The sequence below is a fragment of the Poromitra crassiceps genome, assembly GCF_964638095.1.
Source record: "Poromitra crassiceps genome assembly, chromosome: 29".
In the NCBI taxonomy this organism is placed as follows: Eukaryota; Metazoa; Chordata; class Actinopteri; order Beryciformes; family Melamphaidae; genus Poromitra; species Poromitra crassiceps.
The window spans coordinates 5764539-5784920 of record NC_139641.1 but is presented as its reverse complement, the minus strand read 5'-3'; the positions used below and the strand labels follow the sequence as shown (position 1 = coordinate 5784920).

Below are 20382 nucleotides of genomic sequence, written 5' to 3'. Positions count from 1 at the left end.
TATCATCTCTCGCCTGGACTACTGCAACGTGCTCCTGGCCGGCCTACCTGCCACCGACATCCGACCGCTTCAGCTCATTCAGAACGCTGCACCCCGTCTGGTATTCAACCAACCCAAATTCTCTCACGTCACTCCCCTCTTCCAGGACCTCCACTGGCTTCCCATCTCGGCTCGCATCAAATTCAAGACACTGGTACTGGCCTACAGGGCAGTACACCAGTCAGCTCCCCTGTACCTGCAATCTATGGTCAGGTTCCAAACCTCTCAGCGCTCCCTTCACTCCTCCACCAGTGGAGGTCGCCTCGCCCCTCTTTCGCTACGGGGGCTCAAAAGTCGCTCATCCCGATCTCGACTCTTCTCGTCCCTGGCACCTCAATGGTGGAACGAGCTTCCACCTTCGGTCAGGACGGCTGAATCACTGCCCATCTTTCGGAAAAGACTAAAGACACACCTTTTCAGGCTCCATCTGGGCCCTTCTTGATCTAACTTCTTTCTCTCTCTTTCTAAAAAAAAAAAAAAAAAAAACTACTAACCTAAACTAAACTTTACCACTATTCCTTCAGAAGATGTAGGTGTCATAGACTGTGCTCCATAGTTGATTGCTCTATTGCTGACAAAAATGTGTTATTGTAAGTCGCTTTGGATAAAAGCGACTGCCAAATGGCGTAATGTAATGTAATGTAATTATGTTTTGGGACGATTTTCATGAAGTACTTAAAGTGTATTATAATATAGAGTATTATTGTATAGTCATACTTTATACGTTCACAGGTTAATGCACAGGATTTAAATTAAAGTGTTACAAAAAAGTCTGTGGAGGATTTTAGGAAGGTTATGAGGAACATGTTGAGGATCTTGTGCATGTGGCTGTTATCTGTGTCCTGGATGCTGTAGATACACGTTCACTGTGTGTACATACTGTAGGCATCAAATCTGACTTTTCATTCTTTGCAGGTTATTTATACAGCCATAAAAAAGATGTCTGATCTTGCAAAAATATATTTACACTACAACCTTCTCTGAGCAATTCAGAGGATTCAACTGGCAGAGAAAACACTTGATACCATAGTTAGGGATCACACACGCACGCACAAACACACACACACAAACACACACACACACACACACACACACACAGTAATGTTAACAAACGAGGGACATTGTTTCAATATAAATTAAATCATTCTGAAACATTTTATATAAACAAAGTTGATGGGACATCATTAAAGTCAGCATGGTTGAAACACCTGCAAATGTGTAATTATGTACATTGTATTCTACTTGGGGAGCATTGACAATAACGTGCTGGCTCCATCTCAGAGAATGAAGCATGATTCTCATCTGATGCACTGACTGTATTACTCGTGTTTTGATTATGGCTAATAATAACTCCATATGTAACATATCTAATAAAAACAACATCTAATAACAGTGGATGTCGTTGGCTGCTCTATGAGATGCCGGTGTGTTGGGCTGTATGCTGAATAAACAGAATAATACAATATTACTAATCCACTAGCGATGAAATCAGTTGAGCTACATTGTTCCCACACCTTTTTTTATTTATTTTTTTATGCCTCCGCCGGCAATAGCCAGGCCGGAGGCATTATGGATCCGGGTTGTCCGTCCGTACGGCCGTCCGTACGATGTTTGTTAACGCGATATCTGAGGAACGCCTGGACGGAATTTCATCAAATTTGCCTCAAACATCGACTTAGACTCAAGGATGATCTGATTAGATTTTGGTGGTCAAAGGTCAAAGGTCAAGGTCACTGTGACCTCTCGAACGCCATTTTCAAGCTTGTTAACGCGATATCTCAGGAATGCCTTGACGGAATTTAATCAAACTTGTCTCAAACATCGACTTGGACTCAAGGATGAACTGATTAGATTTTGGTGGTCAAAGGTCAAGGTCACTGACCTCTCTAACGCCATTTTCAAGCTTGTTAACGCCATATCTCAGGAATGCCTTGACGGAATTTAATCAAACTTGTCTCAAACATCGACTTGGACTCAAGGATGATCTGATTAGATTTTGGTGGTCAAAGGTCAAAGGTCAAGGTAAGCTCTCGAACGCCATTTTCAAGCTTGTTAACGCGATATCTCAGGAATGCCTTGACAGAATTTAATCAAACTTGTCTCAAACATCGACCTGGACTCAAGGATGAACTGATTACATTTTGGTGGTCAAAAGTCAAAGGTCAAGGTCACTGTGACCTCTCACACACCCAATTTCCAAGCTCTGTAACGCAACATCACAGGAGCGTCTTGACGGAATCTCTTCCAATTTGCCTCAAATGGCGATTTGGACTCCAGAATGAACTAATGGCGGAGGCATAAGTCCGCGTTGCGGTCGTTCTAGTTATTTTCAGTTTTATATTAAAGATTAAAAAAATAAAATAAAAAATGTTTTGCTAAAACGACTAGTCGACTACTAAGCACAGTGTCGACTAGTGGTTTTACTAGTCGACTAGTCTGTGAATGCCCTAATACGAACTATGCCCGCTGGATGCCAATCTTCTTGAAAGACATGGCACAACTACCAGATACCCACCCATCAGTCCACAAGGCTTTCTTGGAGGGGAAGTTTGTCGTGCAACGTGGTGACAAGAAGTTCACACTAATGGCAATTAGGGATGTCGAAAATCATAATTTTTCTTGACCAACAACCGACCCTCATTAGCCGACAATTGGTCGGTTAACCGAGAAGATTAAAATGCGCTATTTGACTGTCTGTAGGAAGAAAACCCCCCCATGATGGCTTCATGCGCCAGTGAGCAGTGTCCGTCCGAATGCATGGGTGGGCGTGGCTCGTCCCCTATCCAGTTCTTTTAATACATACATGGCCATGATGCCTATGGGTGCTTCTTCCGGTGTAATCCTCCCAGCCTTGTTGCTGACAGCTTGACTCCCGTCTGTAATGTGTCAAAGCTGCAGGCGAACGGAGCAAATCACTAATCAGGTCCAGCTTGGCAAAAATCTCGTCGATAAATATCCAGAGTTGCTCAAAGAGCGACAGAAATAGCGGATGTGATAGATAGAATTACTACATTCCCTCAAATAAATCGTCAAACCAGTCTTATTTATTGTGACAAGCGACTCACCCTCCCCCCCCCCTCCCAGCATCAGAGTTAACTCTGACACTGGGGGGGAGGGGGAGGGAGGAGCCATGATGTAGAGGGAGGAGCCAGGATGTAGAGGGAGGAGCCAGGATGTAGAAGGAGGAGCCAGGATGTAGAGGGAGATGCCAGGATGTAGAGGGAGGATCCAGGATGTAGAGGGAGGCGGGGTTTTGACTTTTCCAATGCAACAGAAGACGTCTACGGGCTATGAGTGAGGCAAAAGCCACAACATCAGATTCAGTTTTAGAGAGATTAGCTCATGTAGAGGGCACCCCAAAAATGGAAATAAACGGACATGGGTTCAGTGTAATATTAAGGGATTCGCTTAACATGATAAAAAAAACATGAGCAGAAATCAAACAGCTTTGGACAGAGGAAAAACATATGGGTATGATCAGCTGGAGAAAAGCCTCATCGGTCACAGGTGTCATTTGTATCAGGGAACAGCCTGCTAAGCTTAGCTTTTGTGTACTGAACCCTGTGTAGAACTTTGAACTGGATTAGGGTTAGACGAGAGCATGAGGATGAGGAGTTGACTGTAACTAGCGCCTCCTCCCAACATTCATCAGACAGTCACACACACACACACACACACACACACACACACACACACACACACAGACTGTTTCTCTCTCTATCTACTTCTTTTTTCTGTCACATGTTGCTTCTCTCTCTCCCTCCCTCTCTCTCTCTCTCTTTCCCTCTTTCTCTCTCCCCTCTCTTTCTCTCCCTCCCTCTTTCTTTCCCTTTCTCTCTCCCTCTCTTTCTCTCCCTCCCTCTCTCTCTCTCTCCCCTCTCTTTCTCTCCCTCCCTCTCCCCTCTCTTTCTGTCTGACACATTTATTATTTGTATTGTTTATTTTCTGCCACAGTTTCTCTGATTTCTCTTGAGTTGTTTGTCTTTCATTCAGCTGGAGAGGAGAGAGGCTGGCTGTGTTTCTGCTTTAACATCATGGTTGTATGTAGGCTATATTGTGTATGTGTCATTATATGTTGTGTGAATAAAATAAAAAATATACGATGAAGCAAAACATGCAGTTTTCAGTAAGGTCACCTTTGGGACAATGGGATCTGTTCTCTTTAAGATGATGGTTTGTGTGGAGCAATGTCGCCCTCTGGTGGATTAAACAGGCCACGCTACAGCATAGACCAGAACTGCGTCGCGTCTTCAAGCGCCCAGCTCCAAGGCCGCGCCCCTTTTTAGGGGAAACCCACCATAGTAAACGACGGTACAAGAAGCCGAAACCACTTCAAACAAACTATTTAAAACGGTTTAATTTGATAGAGATATGCCGAAGAGTTGCTGTGTTGTTATAGTTTCACTAACAATAAAAAAAAAAAAAAAAACTGGTCTGCGATAGGGTAGGCGTGACACCGTCAATGTGGACGATGCATGTAACCTGGTGGAAACTGGATACAGCGTTCATATAAGGCAAGTACCTCGTGTCGATGTATCTTGCGCATTCTATGGCCGGCCGAGTTGAAATATATTGTCATGTCATGGTGTCTTTGGGTCATTTATAAAGGAAATTAATTCTGTTATTTTTCTATAGATGTTTTGGGTACTGCTATTTTACATTGAAGTCAACGCGAGTGGCTTGTGTTATCCCCTAAAAAGGGGCGCGGCCTTCAAGTTTTGCAAATTACCCGGATGTGCTGTTCTGGTCTATGTGTGCAGGCTGGCTGGCTTTGCTGTTTCTACTCTGAACGTAAGTGTTAGCGCGCGCCCGAGAGAGAGAGAGAACGAGGGGGAGAGAGAGACTTTCGCGCTCTCTAGTGCGCGCGTCTCTCTCTCTCTCTCTCTCTCTCTCTCTAGTGCGCGCGAGTCTCTCTCTCTCTAGTGCGCGCGTCTCTCTCTCTCTCTCTCTCTCTCTCTCTAGTGCGCGCGAGTCTCTCTCTCTCTCTCCTTCAGTCTCAACCTGCTTTACTGGCTTGTTGACAAGAACATTCCTGTGTTGCCAAAGTGAACGGATGAAAAAGAGAATCAATAAAAGACAAATATATTTCAGGGAAATCAAAACAAAGAAATAGAAGATAGAAAAGGATCAAACTAGTACATCAAGTGATCATAAGATTGTCAAGACAAAGTAAATACAGTGAGTCATGTGTCATATAAATCCATACAAACAATGCAGACTACATGAACATATACATGACATCATATGAAAGCAGAGACAGTTTGTAATAATTCTGTGATGTAAAGTTCTACATTGTTGCTGTTATGATGTCATCAGAGACACATTTAGCTGCTAAGTGCTTCACATGAGTACTTAGTGCTTAGTAGATACTGTACATGAAGGCCAATCAGAGGCTCAGTCACATCTTCAACCAATCACACACTAATGTCAATCAACAGTTACATGTTGCTTGATTTTCATCACTCAACTGATTCAACAACAGAGCGATAATACACTGCTTTATTTAAAGACAACAATAATGACATATTCAAGTCAACAAGTTCTGTTTCAAACTATACACATCAAACATTCTTCATTTATGTTGATCATTTTCAGACTAAAATGTCTGTACTTGTTGTATGTGATGTTAAAACTCTGTCCAGTTACTGTTCTCTCACACACACACACACGCACGCACGCACGCACACACACACACACACACACACACACACACACACACACACACACACACACACACACACACACACACACACACACACACACACACACACACACACACACACACACACACACACACACACACACACACAGATCATGTCTGTTCACAACCACATGAGCAATGAACTTGCATGCAAACACTATTGTGACTTTAGGTGTTTGTGTTTGGTCACAGTGTGTTTCTGTCTCACTCTATCTGACACAGAGACAGTGAGGCACCATCAGACAGAAGGAACCAAGGGTAAAGTGGTTCAGTGAATTTGGACTGGAAAGTGTGGAGGTGAATCAGTTTGTCAGAGGAAACTGTGTAGAAGGACAGAGAGCCAGCAGGCCCGTCAAGATACACTGCGACTCTGTTAGAGACACAGGAGGAGGGGAGAGGTATGGCTGTGGGTCTGTTATTGTGCCAGGCTCTGTAACCATCATCAGAGCAGTACAGCCTCCAGGACTTTTCATTCCATCCAAGCCTGCTGTCAACACCCCCTCCTCTCCTGCTGATTCCTCTGTAAGTCACTCCTATCTCAACCCCTCCTTTCCTCTCGACCTCCCAATAACAGCGACCAGTCAGACCATCTCTACACAGCAGCTGAGCCCCGCGGTCAAATCTCTCTGGGTGATCAGGATATGGCTGCTCCTCTCTCACCCTCGTCACCTTTCTGTTGTCTTCAGACAGGAGGAGGCATATGTTTGCTGTGTTTGGGTCCAGTGTGAGATCACAGGCATCTGATGAGACAACAAGACTCGTTACAGCAGCAGCTTCTCATCTAATAAACATGTTTGTTTGTTTGTTTGTTTGTTGATTTATTGACAGTTCATTTCTCAGCAGTTTGATGATGTCACATGATGTCAGCCATCTTCCTGACTCACAGGATGTGAATGAATGGACGTCACAGACTGTGCTGTAGATGCACTTTCCTTCTCACTAGTTGCAGGTGTTGCTTTGTTTTTATGAATCAAACTAAATAAAATACACACTTACATTTACTCACACCTGGTCTCAACCACTGCACTCCACCATGTTCCACACTGGAGGAATAAACAGGGAAGAAGTCAGACCAACAGATTCTCTTTAATGATGGAAACATGGACATTTAAGAACCTTCAATATGAAGGATTTCCACTCATATCCTCCATTAAACATGAAACATATTCCTCATCTTCTCAGTGTGACAGAGACAATGTGTGTGACTCTCAGTCTTCTAGCAGATGTTGTCTCTTCATACCTGAGAGTCTCCAGTCTCCAGGTTGGATCCTTCAGTCCAGCAGAGAAGAGCTTCACTGAGGCTTCTGGATGATTGTAGCTCAGGTCCAGCTCTCTCAGATGGGAGGGGTTGGAGCTCAGAGCTGAGGCCAGAGAAGCACAGCCTTCCTCTGAGAGCATACAGCCTGACAGCCTGCACACACACACACACACACACACACACACACACACACACACACACACACACACACACACACACACACACACACACACACACACACACACACACACACACTTAAATGGGGTCTGCAGCCGACAGACTGTTTCTCTCTCTCCATCTACTTCTTTTTTCTGTCACTTGTTGCTTCTCTCTCTCCCTCTCTTTCTGTATCTCCCTCTCTTTCTGTATCTCCCTCTCTTTCTCTCTTTCCCTCTTTCTCCCCCTCTCTTTCTCTCTCCCCCTCATTCTCTCTCTCCTTTTCTTTCTCTCCATCCCTCACTTTCTCTCCCTCCACCTCTTTCTGTCTTTCCCTCTCTTCTGTCCCTCCCTCTGTTTCTCTCCTTCTCCCTCTTTCTGTCTCTCCCTCTTTCTGTCTTTCCCTATATTTCTCTCTCTCCCTCCCTCTCCCTATCTTTCCCTCCTTCTCTTTCTCTCTCTCCCTCTCTCCCCCCTCTCTTTCTCTCTCTCCCTCTTCCCCCTCTCTTTCTCTCTCTCCCTCTCTTTCTCTGCTCCCTCTCTTTCTCTCCCTCCCTCTCTTTATCTCTCCCCCTCATTCTCTCTCCTTTTATTTCTCTCTCTCTCCCCCTCTTTCTCTCCATCCCTCTCTTTCTCTCCCTCCACCTCTTTCTGTCTCTCCCTTTTTCTGTCCCTCCCTCTCTTTCTCTCCGTCCCCCTCTTTCTCTCTCTCTCCCTCTCTCCCCCCCTCTCGTTCTCTCTCTCCCTCTCTCTGTCCTCTCCCTCTCTCCCCCCCTCGTTCTCTCTCCCCCCCTCTCGTTCTCGCCCTCCCTCTCTTTCTCTCTGTCCTTCTCTTTCTCTCCTTCTCTCCCCCTCTCTTTCTCTCTCTCCCTTTCTTTCTCTCCCTCCCTCTCTTTCTGTCCCTCCCTTTCTCTCTCTCCCTTTCTCTCTCTCTCTCTCTCTCTTTCTCTCCCTCCATCTCTATCCCTCTCTTTCTCTCTCTTTCTCTCTCTCCACCTCTTTCTCTCTTTCTGTCCCTCCCTCTCTTTCTCTGTGGAGGAGGAGGGCTGAGGGGGGCAGTCTGCACTGTGGAGGAGGAGGGGCTAAGGGGGGCAGTCTGCACTGTGGAGGAGGAGGGGCTAAGGGGGGCAGTCTGCACTGTGGAGGAGGCGCTGCTTTTTGTACCCATGAAGTGGATACTGACCTCTATCTTGCATTACAGTATAACTGTATATATCAACCTGCCATGTTATCATCCTGTGTGTTTCTTATGTGTTTGCATTATTGTGTTTGCCGTCTGGGCACTCATGTAACTGACTGACTCCCAGCATTTGACTGCACTATTACTGTTTATGTCCTTTGCATACTTGTATTTATGTGGACATAAATAAATATTTCAAATGTGTGTGTGTGTGTGTGTGTGTGTGTGTGTGTGTGTGTGTGTGTGTGTGTGTGTGTGTGTGTGTGTGTGTGTGTGTGTGTGTGTGTGTGTGTGGCGAGGCATTGAGTTTGTATTGATGCATTCCCATGCTGAGTGGGAATGCATGACGCATGTAAATAAAACCACTTTTGTTTCAGGCAGTCTTTGCGATGTGTTTATTGCGCATGTTCATATTGCGATGACGATGAAAACACGATTAATTGTGCAGCCCTAATCTTCACTGATATTAATGTGCATGTAAAGCCACATTTAAATGGTGGTCTGTTGAACAGTATCAGTAATACTGACCTGAGAGTTTCCAGTCTACAGTGTGGACTCTCCAGTCCAGCAGAGAGAAGCTTCATTCCAGAGTCCTCTAAGTCATTGTTACTCAGGTCCAGCTCTCTCAGACTGGAGGACTGGGAGCTGAGAACTGAGCTGATAACTGAGGCCAGAGCTTCACAGCTTCTCTCTGACAGGTTACAGTCACTCAGCCTCAATGGATATGAAAAGATAAGGAAATATTATTATTTGATCATTTCAGTCACACAACTTATGTAAACAGATTATTAATGAATGCAAATATTGAGAGGTGCATCAATCTAAATAAGATATCAAAGCATGAGGTTTGAGACAGGAATAGAGAGAGGTGCAGCATCTAAATAAGATATCAAAGCATGAGGTTTAAGACAGGAATAGAGAGAGGTGCAGCAATCTAAATAAGATATCAAAGCATGAGGTTTGAGACAGGAATAGAGAGAGGTGCAGCAATCTAAATAAGATATCAAAGCATGAGGTTTGAGACAGTAATATAGAGAGGTGCATCAATCTAAATAAGATATCAAAGCATGAGGTTTGAGACAGGAATAGAGAGAGGTGCAGCAATCTAAATAAGATATCAAAGCATGATGTTTGAGACAGGAATAGAGAGAGGTGCAGCAATCTAAATAAGATATCAACGCATGATGTTTGAGACAGGAATAGAGAGGTGCAGCAATCTAAATAAGATATCAAAGCATGAGGTTTGAGACAGGAATAGAGAGAGGTGCAGCAATCTAAATAAGATATCAAAGCATGAGGTTTGAGACAGTAATAGAGAGAGGTGCAGCAATCTAAATAAGATATCAACGCATGAGGTTTGAGACAGGAATAGAGAGAGATGCAGCAATCTAGATTCAAGATTCAAGATTTTTATTGTCACTCCGTGGTACAAGTATCACGTGTGAAATTCTTGTGCTGTGGACTCCGTTTAAATAAGATATCAAAGCATGAGGTTTGAGGTTAATTGCTGTTTATAGATGAATCAGCATGTTTGTAAAACAAACAGATTAGCTATATTTCCGGGTGCAACTGCCATTCATTTTAAACAGCAGTTCATGGTGAAACCACGCCCTCTTTGAACTCTAACTACTCCTTCATACTTTAAGCTCAACACTCACACTTAACGAGTCACCACTTTTAGGACTCTATCACCTTAATTCAGCTTTAATTTATCTTTTGTACTGTTAGGTTTATACTTTTTCAACCTTTATAATAGGACCCTATGGAGCTAGTCTTGCGTGTACTTTTTACGAAATTCACACATTAAAACTGTGACATTTCACACAACATACAGAACTACATATGTATAGAACATTCACACTACATACATATACTGTATTATAAATCAGACTCTTTAGCTACTATTGCTCTCTGTAAAACTTGCAGTCAACCTTTACAGAGTCAGGAATTGTGACCTGAGAGGCACTGTATTGAAAGCAGAGAAATGTGTCAAATCAACTGAGAAAAACTGTCAATTCAAATCTTACCTGAGAGTCTCCAGTCGACAGTGTGGACTCTCCAGTCCAGCAGACAGAAGCTTCACACCTGAATCTTGCAGCTGGTTCTTACTCAGGTCCAGCTCTCTTAGATGGGAGGGGTTGGACTTCAGAGCTGATGCCAGGACTTCACAGTGAGTCTCTGAGAGTCCACAGTCAGAAAGTCTGTGATCACAGATTTAATGTAAGATTAGTTCTATGAAAGCAGAGCTGAGACTAAGCCCACATCAAAACGGACACAGCATACTACTACTTCTAATACAAATAATAACAATAATAGTAATAATAATTAGAGAAAAAGTGACAATAAATTGTATTGTAGAATTAGAAAATTTTCAAAAAGTGCTGAATGTGTAATATCACAAAGCAAAGCATAGCAAAATGCAATTACAAGCAATTCTGTCAAAAGTATATACGGTATATATATATATATATATATATATATATATATATATGTATGTATGTATTAGGGGTTCGGTGCGTGCAGCTACATGAAGAATACGTCTTGCTTGTCATCTCACGCGATGTAAGTTGCTTGTTTACAAGTTAACCGCTTTGTCAGTGTTACGTAACGTTACATTACCTCGTTGGCTTTGGTTGAATTTGGACAGAATTCGCAAAATAGCTTATCGCCTGAGTCATAAAAGTCATTAGAATACTGCTCTGCACTGCAGTCAGAGCTTAGTGCAGAATTTCTTCACTTTTTTGACGACGGTAAAGGGGGAGCAGCTTGACGCGTCGATATTGTTTATGGTTTTGTGATGTAGCATGGAAGCGACGTACGGCTCGTAAACACACTGGAGCGACCCCCGGTAATGTTTCCTCACCACAAAACGTTCCATTCAGTGAACGCGGATTTCATATGGCTCTTGTGTTGCTTTGGTATGTCTTCTTCTGTGGCGTTTATGGCGTTCAAACAGCGTTTAGGTGCTTTATCGCTACCTTCTGGATTCGGCGTATTCTTCATGTAGCTGCACGCACTGAACCCCTAATACATACATACATATATATATATATATATATATATATATACAACAATCATTACAGCTAAACGAACTGTGTTCACCAACTAACATGATAGCTATAAACAAACATTTCAGAATTGGAATCTTTGGAATGAAGACGCAAATTACACATTACTTGTTACTCTTCTTAAAAGTAACACATCGCTTTACTTATTATTCCAGTGAAAAGTGATTGCCCTACTGATTTTTAAGGTTTTGAATCTACAGCATTAAATTCAGACTTTCCGTGATGTATTTCCCAACTTTGTTGGCTCGTTTATGTGCGCTCTCCTGTAATTCCAATATTTCCAACATGACTTGAAGACGACGAGAATCTTTCAGAGCCATTGCACCAATACAGAGGTTAAAGAGACTAAACAATGAAACACAAGTAATGACCAACCTGGTAACTGTAATGTGATTACTGACACGTAACAGTAATGACTTACTTTATTTACTCTGTTACAGGAAAATTAATAGCACATTACTTTGTGTGTTACGCCCAACACTGTGTTACCACTGCTCTGTAGAACAGCAGTTTTATAGTGTTTGTTTGAGGAACTATATATCTTTATAGTTCATATGGCATCAGGTGTGAAGGTAACTAAACTGTAGATAATGTTAGAATTCAGATCAGGACTAACCGAGCCTCTCTGCAGTTCCTCACAGCTGGGATCAGTCTGCCTCGTCCCTCGTTTGATGTGTTGTAGGCCTTCAGGTCCAACACATCCAGAACCTCCTCTGACATCTGCAGCATGTACGCCAGAGCTGAGCAGTGGGCCTTAGAGAGTTTCTTCTTTGACTTGTTCTCTGACTTCAGGAAGTCTTGGATCTGCTGATGTATTGAGTGGTCATTCATCTCCATCAAACAGTGGAAGATGTTGATGCTTCTGTCTGGAGACGTATTGGAGGTGTCCATCTTCTTCAGGTTGCTGATGGCTTTCTGGATGCTGTCTGGACTTCTCTCTGTGTGACCTAGTAGGCCTCCTAAGAGACTCTGGCTGGACTCGAGTGAGAGGCCATGAAGGAAGCGGACAAAGAGGTCCAGGTGGCCATTTTTACTCTTCAGGGCTTTGAGCATGGATTTCTTCAGGAAGACATCCAAGGAGTGATCACTTCTATCCCAGACTTTTCCCAGGAATGTGCTCAGTACATTCTTATCCCTGTTTGTGTAACAGTGGAACATGTAGACTGCAGCGAGAAACTCCTGGATGCTCAGATGAACAAAGCAGTAGACCGTCTTCTGGAAGAGCACACACTCTCGTTTGAAGATCTCTGTGCACACTCCTGAGAACACCAAAGCCTCTCTGACATCAAGACCACACTTCTCCAGGTCTTCTTGGTAGAACAGGAGGTTGCCCGTCTCCAGATTTTCAAACGCCAGCTTCCCCAGCTTCAGAAGAACTTCCCTGTCAGTCTCCATGAGCTGCTGTTGACTCATCTCATGGCTCTCATCATACTTCTGCTTCTTCCTCTCTGTCTGAACCAGCAGGAAGTATGAGTACATCTCAGTCAGGGTCTTGGGCAGCTCTCCTCTCTGGTCTGTAGTCAACATGTGCTCCAGAACTGTACCAGTGATCCAACAGAAGACTGGGATGTGGCACATGATGTGGATGGTCCTGGATGCCTTGATGTGTGAGATGATTCTGCTGGACAGCTCCTCATCAGTGGATCTCTTCCTGAAGTACTCCTCCTTCTGGAGGTCAGTGAAGCCTCGTACTTCTGTCACCCTGTCTACACATGTAGGAGGGATCTGATTGGCTGCTGCAGGTCTGGAAGTTATCCAGAGGAGAGCCAAGGGAAGCAGATTCCCCTTGATGAGGTTTGTCAACAGCACATCTACTGATGATACCTGTGTGACATCAGACACAACCTCATTGTTGTGGAAATCCAATGGAAGTCTGCTTTCATCCAGGCCATCAAAGATGAACACAACTTTACAGACAGAGAGCTTCTCTGCTGTGACCCTCTGTAAGGTTGGATGGAAAACATGGAGCAGCATGAGAAGACTGTACCGCTCATCTCTGATCAAGTTCAGCTCCCGGAACGAAAGCAGAATCACAAGAATGACGTCTTGATTTTCCAAGCCCTCTGCCCAGTCCAGAGTGAACTTCTTCACTGAGAAGGTTTTTCCAATTCCAGCAACACCATTGGTCAGAACTACTCTGATGTATGTCTCTTGGTCATGTAAGGGTTTAAAGATGTCGTGGCACTTGATCGGAGTGTCATGGAGAGCCTCCATCTTGGATGCTGTCTCCAGCTGCCACACCTCATGTTGGGTATTAACCTCTTCACTCTGTCCCACTGTGATGTAGAGTGCAGTGTAGATCCTATTGAGGGGAGTTGCAATTCCTGATTCATCTGTTCCTTCTGTCACAAAGTCACATCTCATTATCAGACTGATCTTATGAACGTCTAAAACCTCCTGCAAAACGCCGTCCGCTGGAAGAGAAGAAAGAGTAAACAAGTGTTTAACAGATATGCTGTTGTTTCCTGGTTTTAGAAATGGTGACAACAGTAGACAGAACCCCAGTCTCACATTGTGCAATGCTGGTTTGACTGGGTGTCTGCAGTCCAGATCTTGTTCTGGACCTTTTTCCACACTGGGGACAGGCGGAGTCTCCTGATGAACCGGACTGGGCCCAGTATGAGGTGATGCACTGTCTGCAGAACCTGTGTCCACAGCTGGTAGAGACTGGATCCCTCAGGACCCAATGACACAATGCACAGCAGGACAGCTGCTGCTTCACAACACCTAGACTCCTCTTCCTCATTCTGTGGGGATAAAGGCAATTTATTATCCCTGATCAGATGAAGATCTAACAAACAAACAAAATTGAACAAAAGTTTGAACAATTTTTTGTTCAAATTGTAAAACTATTAAAATATTTTGCCCAGACTATCTTTATAGATGCTCAGACAGCATCGTGCCGCCATCACATGTAAAGTTTATTTTCACATGTATCTGTTGTCATATGCCTACCCCAGACTACAGGATTTTCAAATCCTTGAAGATTATAAAAATCTTGAGAGCCCACACACTACAGGACAGAGAGAGCCGATTTTTTAACCTTTCAATCTTGGGACACACACACAATCTGTCTGTTCAAACGCAACCCCACACACTAGAAGATTATGCCGAAGATTCACCTTGGAAGCAGGGCTGACGTTAACTTTTAAAATGCCTATTCAGTGTGCGCACCGGGTGTAGTAGTAGTAATAATGATAATAATAATAATACATTTGTGTCATTTCGTTTTCTAAACAAATCTTATTTTTTGTTTTTATAATGCATTTGCACTGAAAGGATTTGTTTAACTAATATTTGCGCGGACAGCCGCGTCCATTCAGGGTGTAGGCCTACTGTGCACGGCCAGGCGAAAACCGTCTGCACAGGTGCCTTGTGTGGAGGGGCGCGTCTGCTGATTTGACTCACTTTTCCGTGCGGACACTCGCCGATGCGGGAAGCATATGAGACCTAAGCGCTTGTTGTAGGCTACATGCTTTGCAGTATAGCATTAGTTTTCCGTCCCGTTCAAAGATGCACGGGTATTTCACCTCGATGACAATTTCCTCGTTCTTTGTTTCTGTGCGGGGCTGCGGGCGGACCAGATTATTTTGCGAAAAACTGTAATGGAAACGCAGCTACTACTGGCTCTCTGCTCAAGATGCAATCGCCTGTCGGGTTGTAAATATCTAACATGTTAGATATGCCCGATTCACAATCGGGAAGAGGCAGTCTTCCCGATTGTGAATCTTTGAACCCCACACACTACAGGATCATTTGGGAAGATTATCTGCCCGACGAGGCTCAAATCGGGAGCACCCCCGAGAAAATCGGGAGGGGGGAATCTTGGCCATAATCTTGCAAATTATCCTGTAGTGTGGGGTAGGCAATAGTTGTAGTTTAATCAGTGGAGTCAACATTGCATACATGGATAAATGTCACTGTGGTGATCATGGATGAATGCAACATTGTAACAGTTTTTCTGGTTTGTTTCATATGTAATTATCATTAATGAATGTTCAGCTCAATACAAACAACACACAGTCCTATTACATCAACACTGTAACAACACATTTGTTACAGAACACAGACAGTGTCTGGCAGTCATTAGTAAATAAATAAGTACCATTCTTGATGATCTCTGACTACAGATAGTGTTAGCAGGGCACAGAGATTGATCACAGCAGTTAGGGTAGATACGATGGCAGAGTTCCATTACATTACATCTACAGTATCAACCACTGTCTGTGTTTACATGTCAAACACAAACAGTGTCAAACACAAACACCATATGAATGAAAATGGGCTTTTCAACAATGATGGGAGGTTTTGGTGTTTAAACCATTTCTTGTGGGCGTGTCTTATGCGTGTCGCCAGCAGTGAGCTGTTGTGGCTTTTAAGGCGGGGCTAGCAGGATGAGGGAATTTGAGCAACTCGGGGAGGGGGGCGGGACTAAGGGTCAACAACGTCAGTCTGATATCAGATTTGTGAATGACGTCAGTATCGGCACGCCATTGGATCAGTCCCATCTCTAAGTCAAGGTCAAAGTCAAGGTTACTTTATGTGTACCCAGAGGTAGATTTGTTTGCAGGGAGAGTCACTCAATTTTAAAAAGGCTCAGACAATAGACAGTAGACAGACATGAAAGTGCCAAGTGCCGATAGTTCCAAACATCATCATATTATTTTTTAATATTTAAAAAAAGATGTAAGAAAACACTGGGGCAGAGATTTGCTTCATGAACACAGTCCTCTCATAGTGTGATGCAACAGTGAAGGAAACTATCCTAAATGACACAACAGAACATTTTCCCTTCATCAAGCTTACTTACTTTACTCTCTTACTTTTATCAGGTAGGCTCCCAGTATAACAGTCCTCTTACCTTGTGTCTGAAGGTCCAGGTTCATTACTGAAGAGTGGAGGTTGATCTTTAGACCGGTCAGTCTTCATAGACAGACAGCTGGGTACTGGAGACTCTGCTCTCTGCCTGTGGTACTGACCTCTGTAAATCAAAAGAAAAGGCAACATGTTTTCAGAGGTGATCAAACACAACGACTCTGGTTTTTGGGATAATTGATGTGAAGTTTTAATTCTATAATTAGTTTGTGTGCACACATTATGAATTTGGAGGAATGAAAAACAAAAGATTTAGGGAATAAAATGTCTTCTGTGTGCATGAATCCAGCCAAACTGACGGCAGGTCTGACCCACATCCAGGAAGTGAAATATACTGTATATCTTGTCCTCCATAAAACGTGTTTTTCTTCCCTATGGTCACTCCTTGTCTCTGTAGTTTTCAGTGCAATCGTGTACGTTATCAAATAACATTTCTTCATTACAGTATAACAGTCCTCTTACCTTGTGTCTGAAGGTCCAGGTTCATTACTGAAGAGTGGAGGTTGATCTTTAGACCGGTCAGTTTTCATAGACAGACAGCTGGGTACTGGAGACTCTGCTCTCTGCTCGTGGTACTGACCTCTGTAAATCAAAAGAAAAGGCAACATGTTTTCAGAGGTGATCAAACACAACGACTCTGGTTTTTGGGATAATTGATGTGAAGTTTTAATTCTATAATTAGTTTGTGTGCACACATTATGAATTTGGAGGAATGAAAAACAAAAGATTTAGGGAATAAAATGTCTTCTGTGTGCATGAATCCAGCCAAACTGACGGCAGGTCTGACCCACATCCAGGAAGTGAAATATACTGTATATCTTGTCCTCCATAAAACGTGTTTTTCTTCCCTATGGTCACTCCTTGTCTCTGTAGTTTTCAGTGCAATCGTGTAGGTTATCAAATAACATTTCCTCATTACAGTATAAAGTGCCTTTTAAACATGAACCTTTGGATCATGTCAGACTAGAGAGAACAGGATATTTTCAGGTTTTGCCTTTCTAAACATGAGGGGTCTTTGTTAAGAAACAACTGGATATGAGCCGTTTTTTCTGCCAGCGGGCGGGGGGGGGGGGGGGGGGGGGGATCGAAAACAAGAAATGTGATAGGAAACAGCTTTAGCTATGAGGCAGTCAAAATAGTGGTCGCACCGTCGTCAATCACTGTGGGTGATTTATTTTACAAGTCATATCTGACTAGCTTTAAATGTATTTCTCCCCACAAAAGTTTGATAGCCTATCAGTCAGTCAGCTCCTATCCTCTCCGCAGTGGGGAGGCACACAACACTGCCTGTTGATAGAATTGGCTGCATCACGTCTGCAAATAGTGGTCGGACTGTCGTCAATCACTGTGGGTGATTTATTTTACAAGTGGCATTTCAAGTCATACTCATATCTGACTAGTTTTCAATGTATTTCTCCCCACAAAAGTTAGGCTTTTTCTGACATGGGAGCAAGCAAGCAGCGCAGCAGCATCCCTCCTGATGCACTGGACCTGGCTGCCTGGCTGCAGCTGAAGTGCGTTGGCCAAACAATCAATCAAGCCGTTTTTGCAGCACTTGAGGAAACCGTGAGTTTGCTCGTTGATATAAGCGATTGCCCGAACGATTCACTAATTAATAAACTAGCGAATGTGAAGTGAGTCAATGTATTTCTCCCCACAAAAGTTAGGCTTTTTCTGACATGGGAGCAAGCAAGCAGCGCAGCAGCGTCCCTCCTGATGCACTGGACCTGGCTGCCTGCAACTGCAGTCAAGCCAGCCCTCACCTCGGAAAGCAGGGTCATTCTAGCCCCCACTTAACAATTCAAGCCCTTTTTGCAGCACGTGAGGAAACCGTGAGTTTGCTCGTTGATATAAGCGATTGCCCGAACGATTCATTAATTAATAAACTAGTGAACGTGAAGTGAGTCACGAAGAGCCACACCCGCCCACTCAGACGGATAATGACCTGCCACTGTTAAACATGAGCTGCGATTGCGTGGAAGCGGATCTTATACCGGTGGTCGAGGTAGATAAGATACGGAGTCGCGGGAGTGCGCGTAGGCCGGCTAATTGTTGTTTAACATGCAGGCCAACCGGCTAGGAGCAGGTTATAATACGGATTCCACTGCATGTTAAGAAGTGGCTTAACAGTCCTCTTACCTTGTGTCTGAAGGTCCAGGTTCATTACTGAACTGTGGAGGATTATCTTTAGACCGGTCACTCTTCATAGACAGACAGCTGGATACTGGAGACTCTGCTCTCTGCCTGTGGTCCTGAGCTCTGGAAACACAAATGTTTGATACATATCATTAGTTCTAGTGACTTCAAATTCATGTTTTGTTCTCATATTCTACTATTGTCTTCATTTGTTGATTTCTATTTTATTTGTTTCGATTATTTAGATTATTTCTTATGTTTAGATTATTATCATAGATTATGCATGTACATGTACTTTGCACGCCCACTGGCAAAAAGGGGGTTTGGCCAATCACAAAAAGGCACCTACATTTCAAATGGATTCACGTAACATCACAAAACTCTGTAGAAAGGTTGGTGGAGGTATGCATTCTACAGAGCGCCCTCTAGTGTTTATATGTTTTCCTTTGTTTTTATACTGTATGTATTTATAATTTCATATTGTACATACTTTTCATTCATGTTTCTTGGCCTGGTTATGTTCTAGTGGTAGAACAGGTCAGTCTGTCATCTGTTGCAGACATTTCTACACATTTTACCAAGCTGGTTTTCATCATCTGTATGTGTTGATCCAAACTCACATTCACATGAGTGATGGCTTGTTTGACTCAGGAGAGGCTTTCCGGTTGATTGACCGTGTCATTTAAGTCCCCCCCCCTTTCCTAATTGACTGTTTCTCGTTATATCTATTGATCCCAAAGTTTATAACTATGATGAACTCAGTATGTAGGATTTCACTCATAAATGTATCTTAACACTGTGTGGAAAAAATGTGAGAGCTAATAATGATGTGATGAGACCAAGGAGGTATTGTTTTAAGTAACCAATAAGCTGTTTTAGGCTTTGATATTTGGTTTCATAGATACAAACAGTTTCCAGCTTATCACACATTAAATGCTTGTTGTGTTTGCAATTGTCAGTTGTGTTATATTTAATTCCACCCACTGTAGCTTCTATTTTATTCAGTTTTATATATCTTGAAATTATTTGTTGCTCAATCGATCCAAATCTACAGAGATAATTTAAACTTATCTCATTTTATTGTTATCTTATTGTTATTCTTAGTGAATGAAATAATAGCCTTTTTTTCTACTCAAATATCAATGAGCTTGTATTTTTCTCTTTCCAGTATTCCATCATATTTTTACTACTAACTTGATTTCATAATACAATCTCATTGAACCGTATTCCATCAGGTAGGCTTATGGGATAACAGTTCTCTTACCTTGTGTCTGAAGGTCCAGGTTCATTACTGAAGAGTGGAGGATGACCTTTAGACCGGTCAGTCTTCATAGACAGACAGCTGGGTACTGGAGACTCTGCTCTGCCATCTTCTTCCTCCTCCTCCTTCCACATGTTCTGGACTTTGTGATCTTGTATCTGTGAAAGGTGCTATACAAATAAGCTTTAGTTATTTTCTCACTTGTACACTTCAGTCAGTCTCAGAGGTAAACCAGTTATACTGGGGGCGGGGGGTAAACGGTTATATTTAGGCAATTAAAAGAACTTGGTTCAGGTTAGGGAAATGGTTTGGTCATGTGTGTGTTTTGTTATGCGACTCACGGTTTAGAAACGCTGGGAATCGAACTCCGGCAAACGTCTGGCCACCAACCCCCACCGCACCGCTCTTACTGTCCACCGTGCTATTTCAATGCGACACACACACACACACACACACACACACACACACACACACACACACACACACACACACACACACACACACACACACACACACACACACACACACACACACACACACACACACACACACACACACACACACACACACACACACACACACACACATTCATTATTGTTTTTTTATCAACACTTGTCTTCAATGAGAATTGCATTTTCAAGCAGATCCTCAGCTGGCTGTAGTGTCGGGTGGATACTGTCAGTCAGGTGCTGAAATCTGTAGAACAGG

At 43.2% G+C, this 20382-nt stretch overlaps 1 protein-coding gene across 1 annotated transcript; it reads right to left on the bottom strand.

The window, feature by feature from the left end:
- Positions 1–5665: 5665 nt before the first annotated feature.
- Positions 5666–19808, bottom strand: LOC310800014 (protein NLRC3-like; the record flags this gene model as incomplete). The annotated part of the gene is made up of 11 exons (XM_083662613.1): positions 5666–6480; positions 6737–6783; positions 6981–7018; positions 7058–7151; positions 8863–9048; positions 10362–10535; positions 12019–13816; positions 13914–14149; positions 16264–16383; positions 18417–18536; positions 19678–19808. The coding sequence occupies 11 exons, from the start codon at positions 19806–19808 to the stop codon at positions 5945–5947; spliced, it is 3480 nt and encodes a 1159-aa protein (XP_083518739.1). The 3' UTR covers positions 5666–5944.
- Positions 19809–20382: the final 574 nt, after the last annotated feature.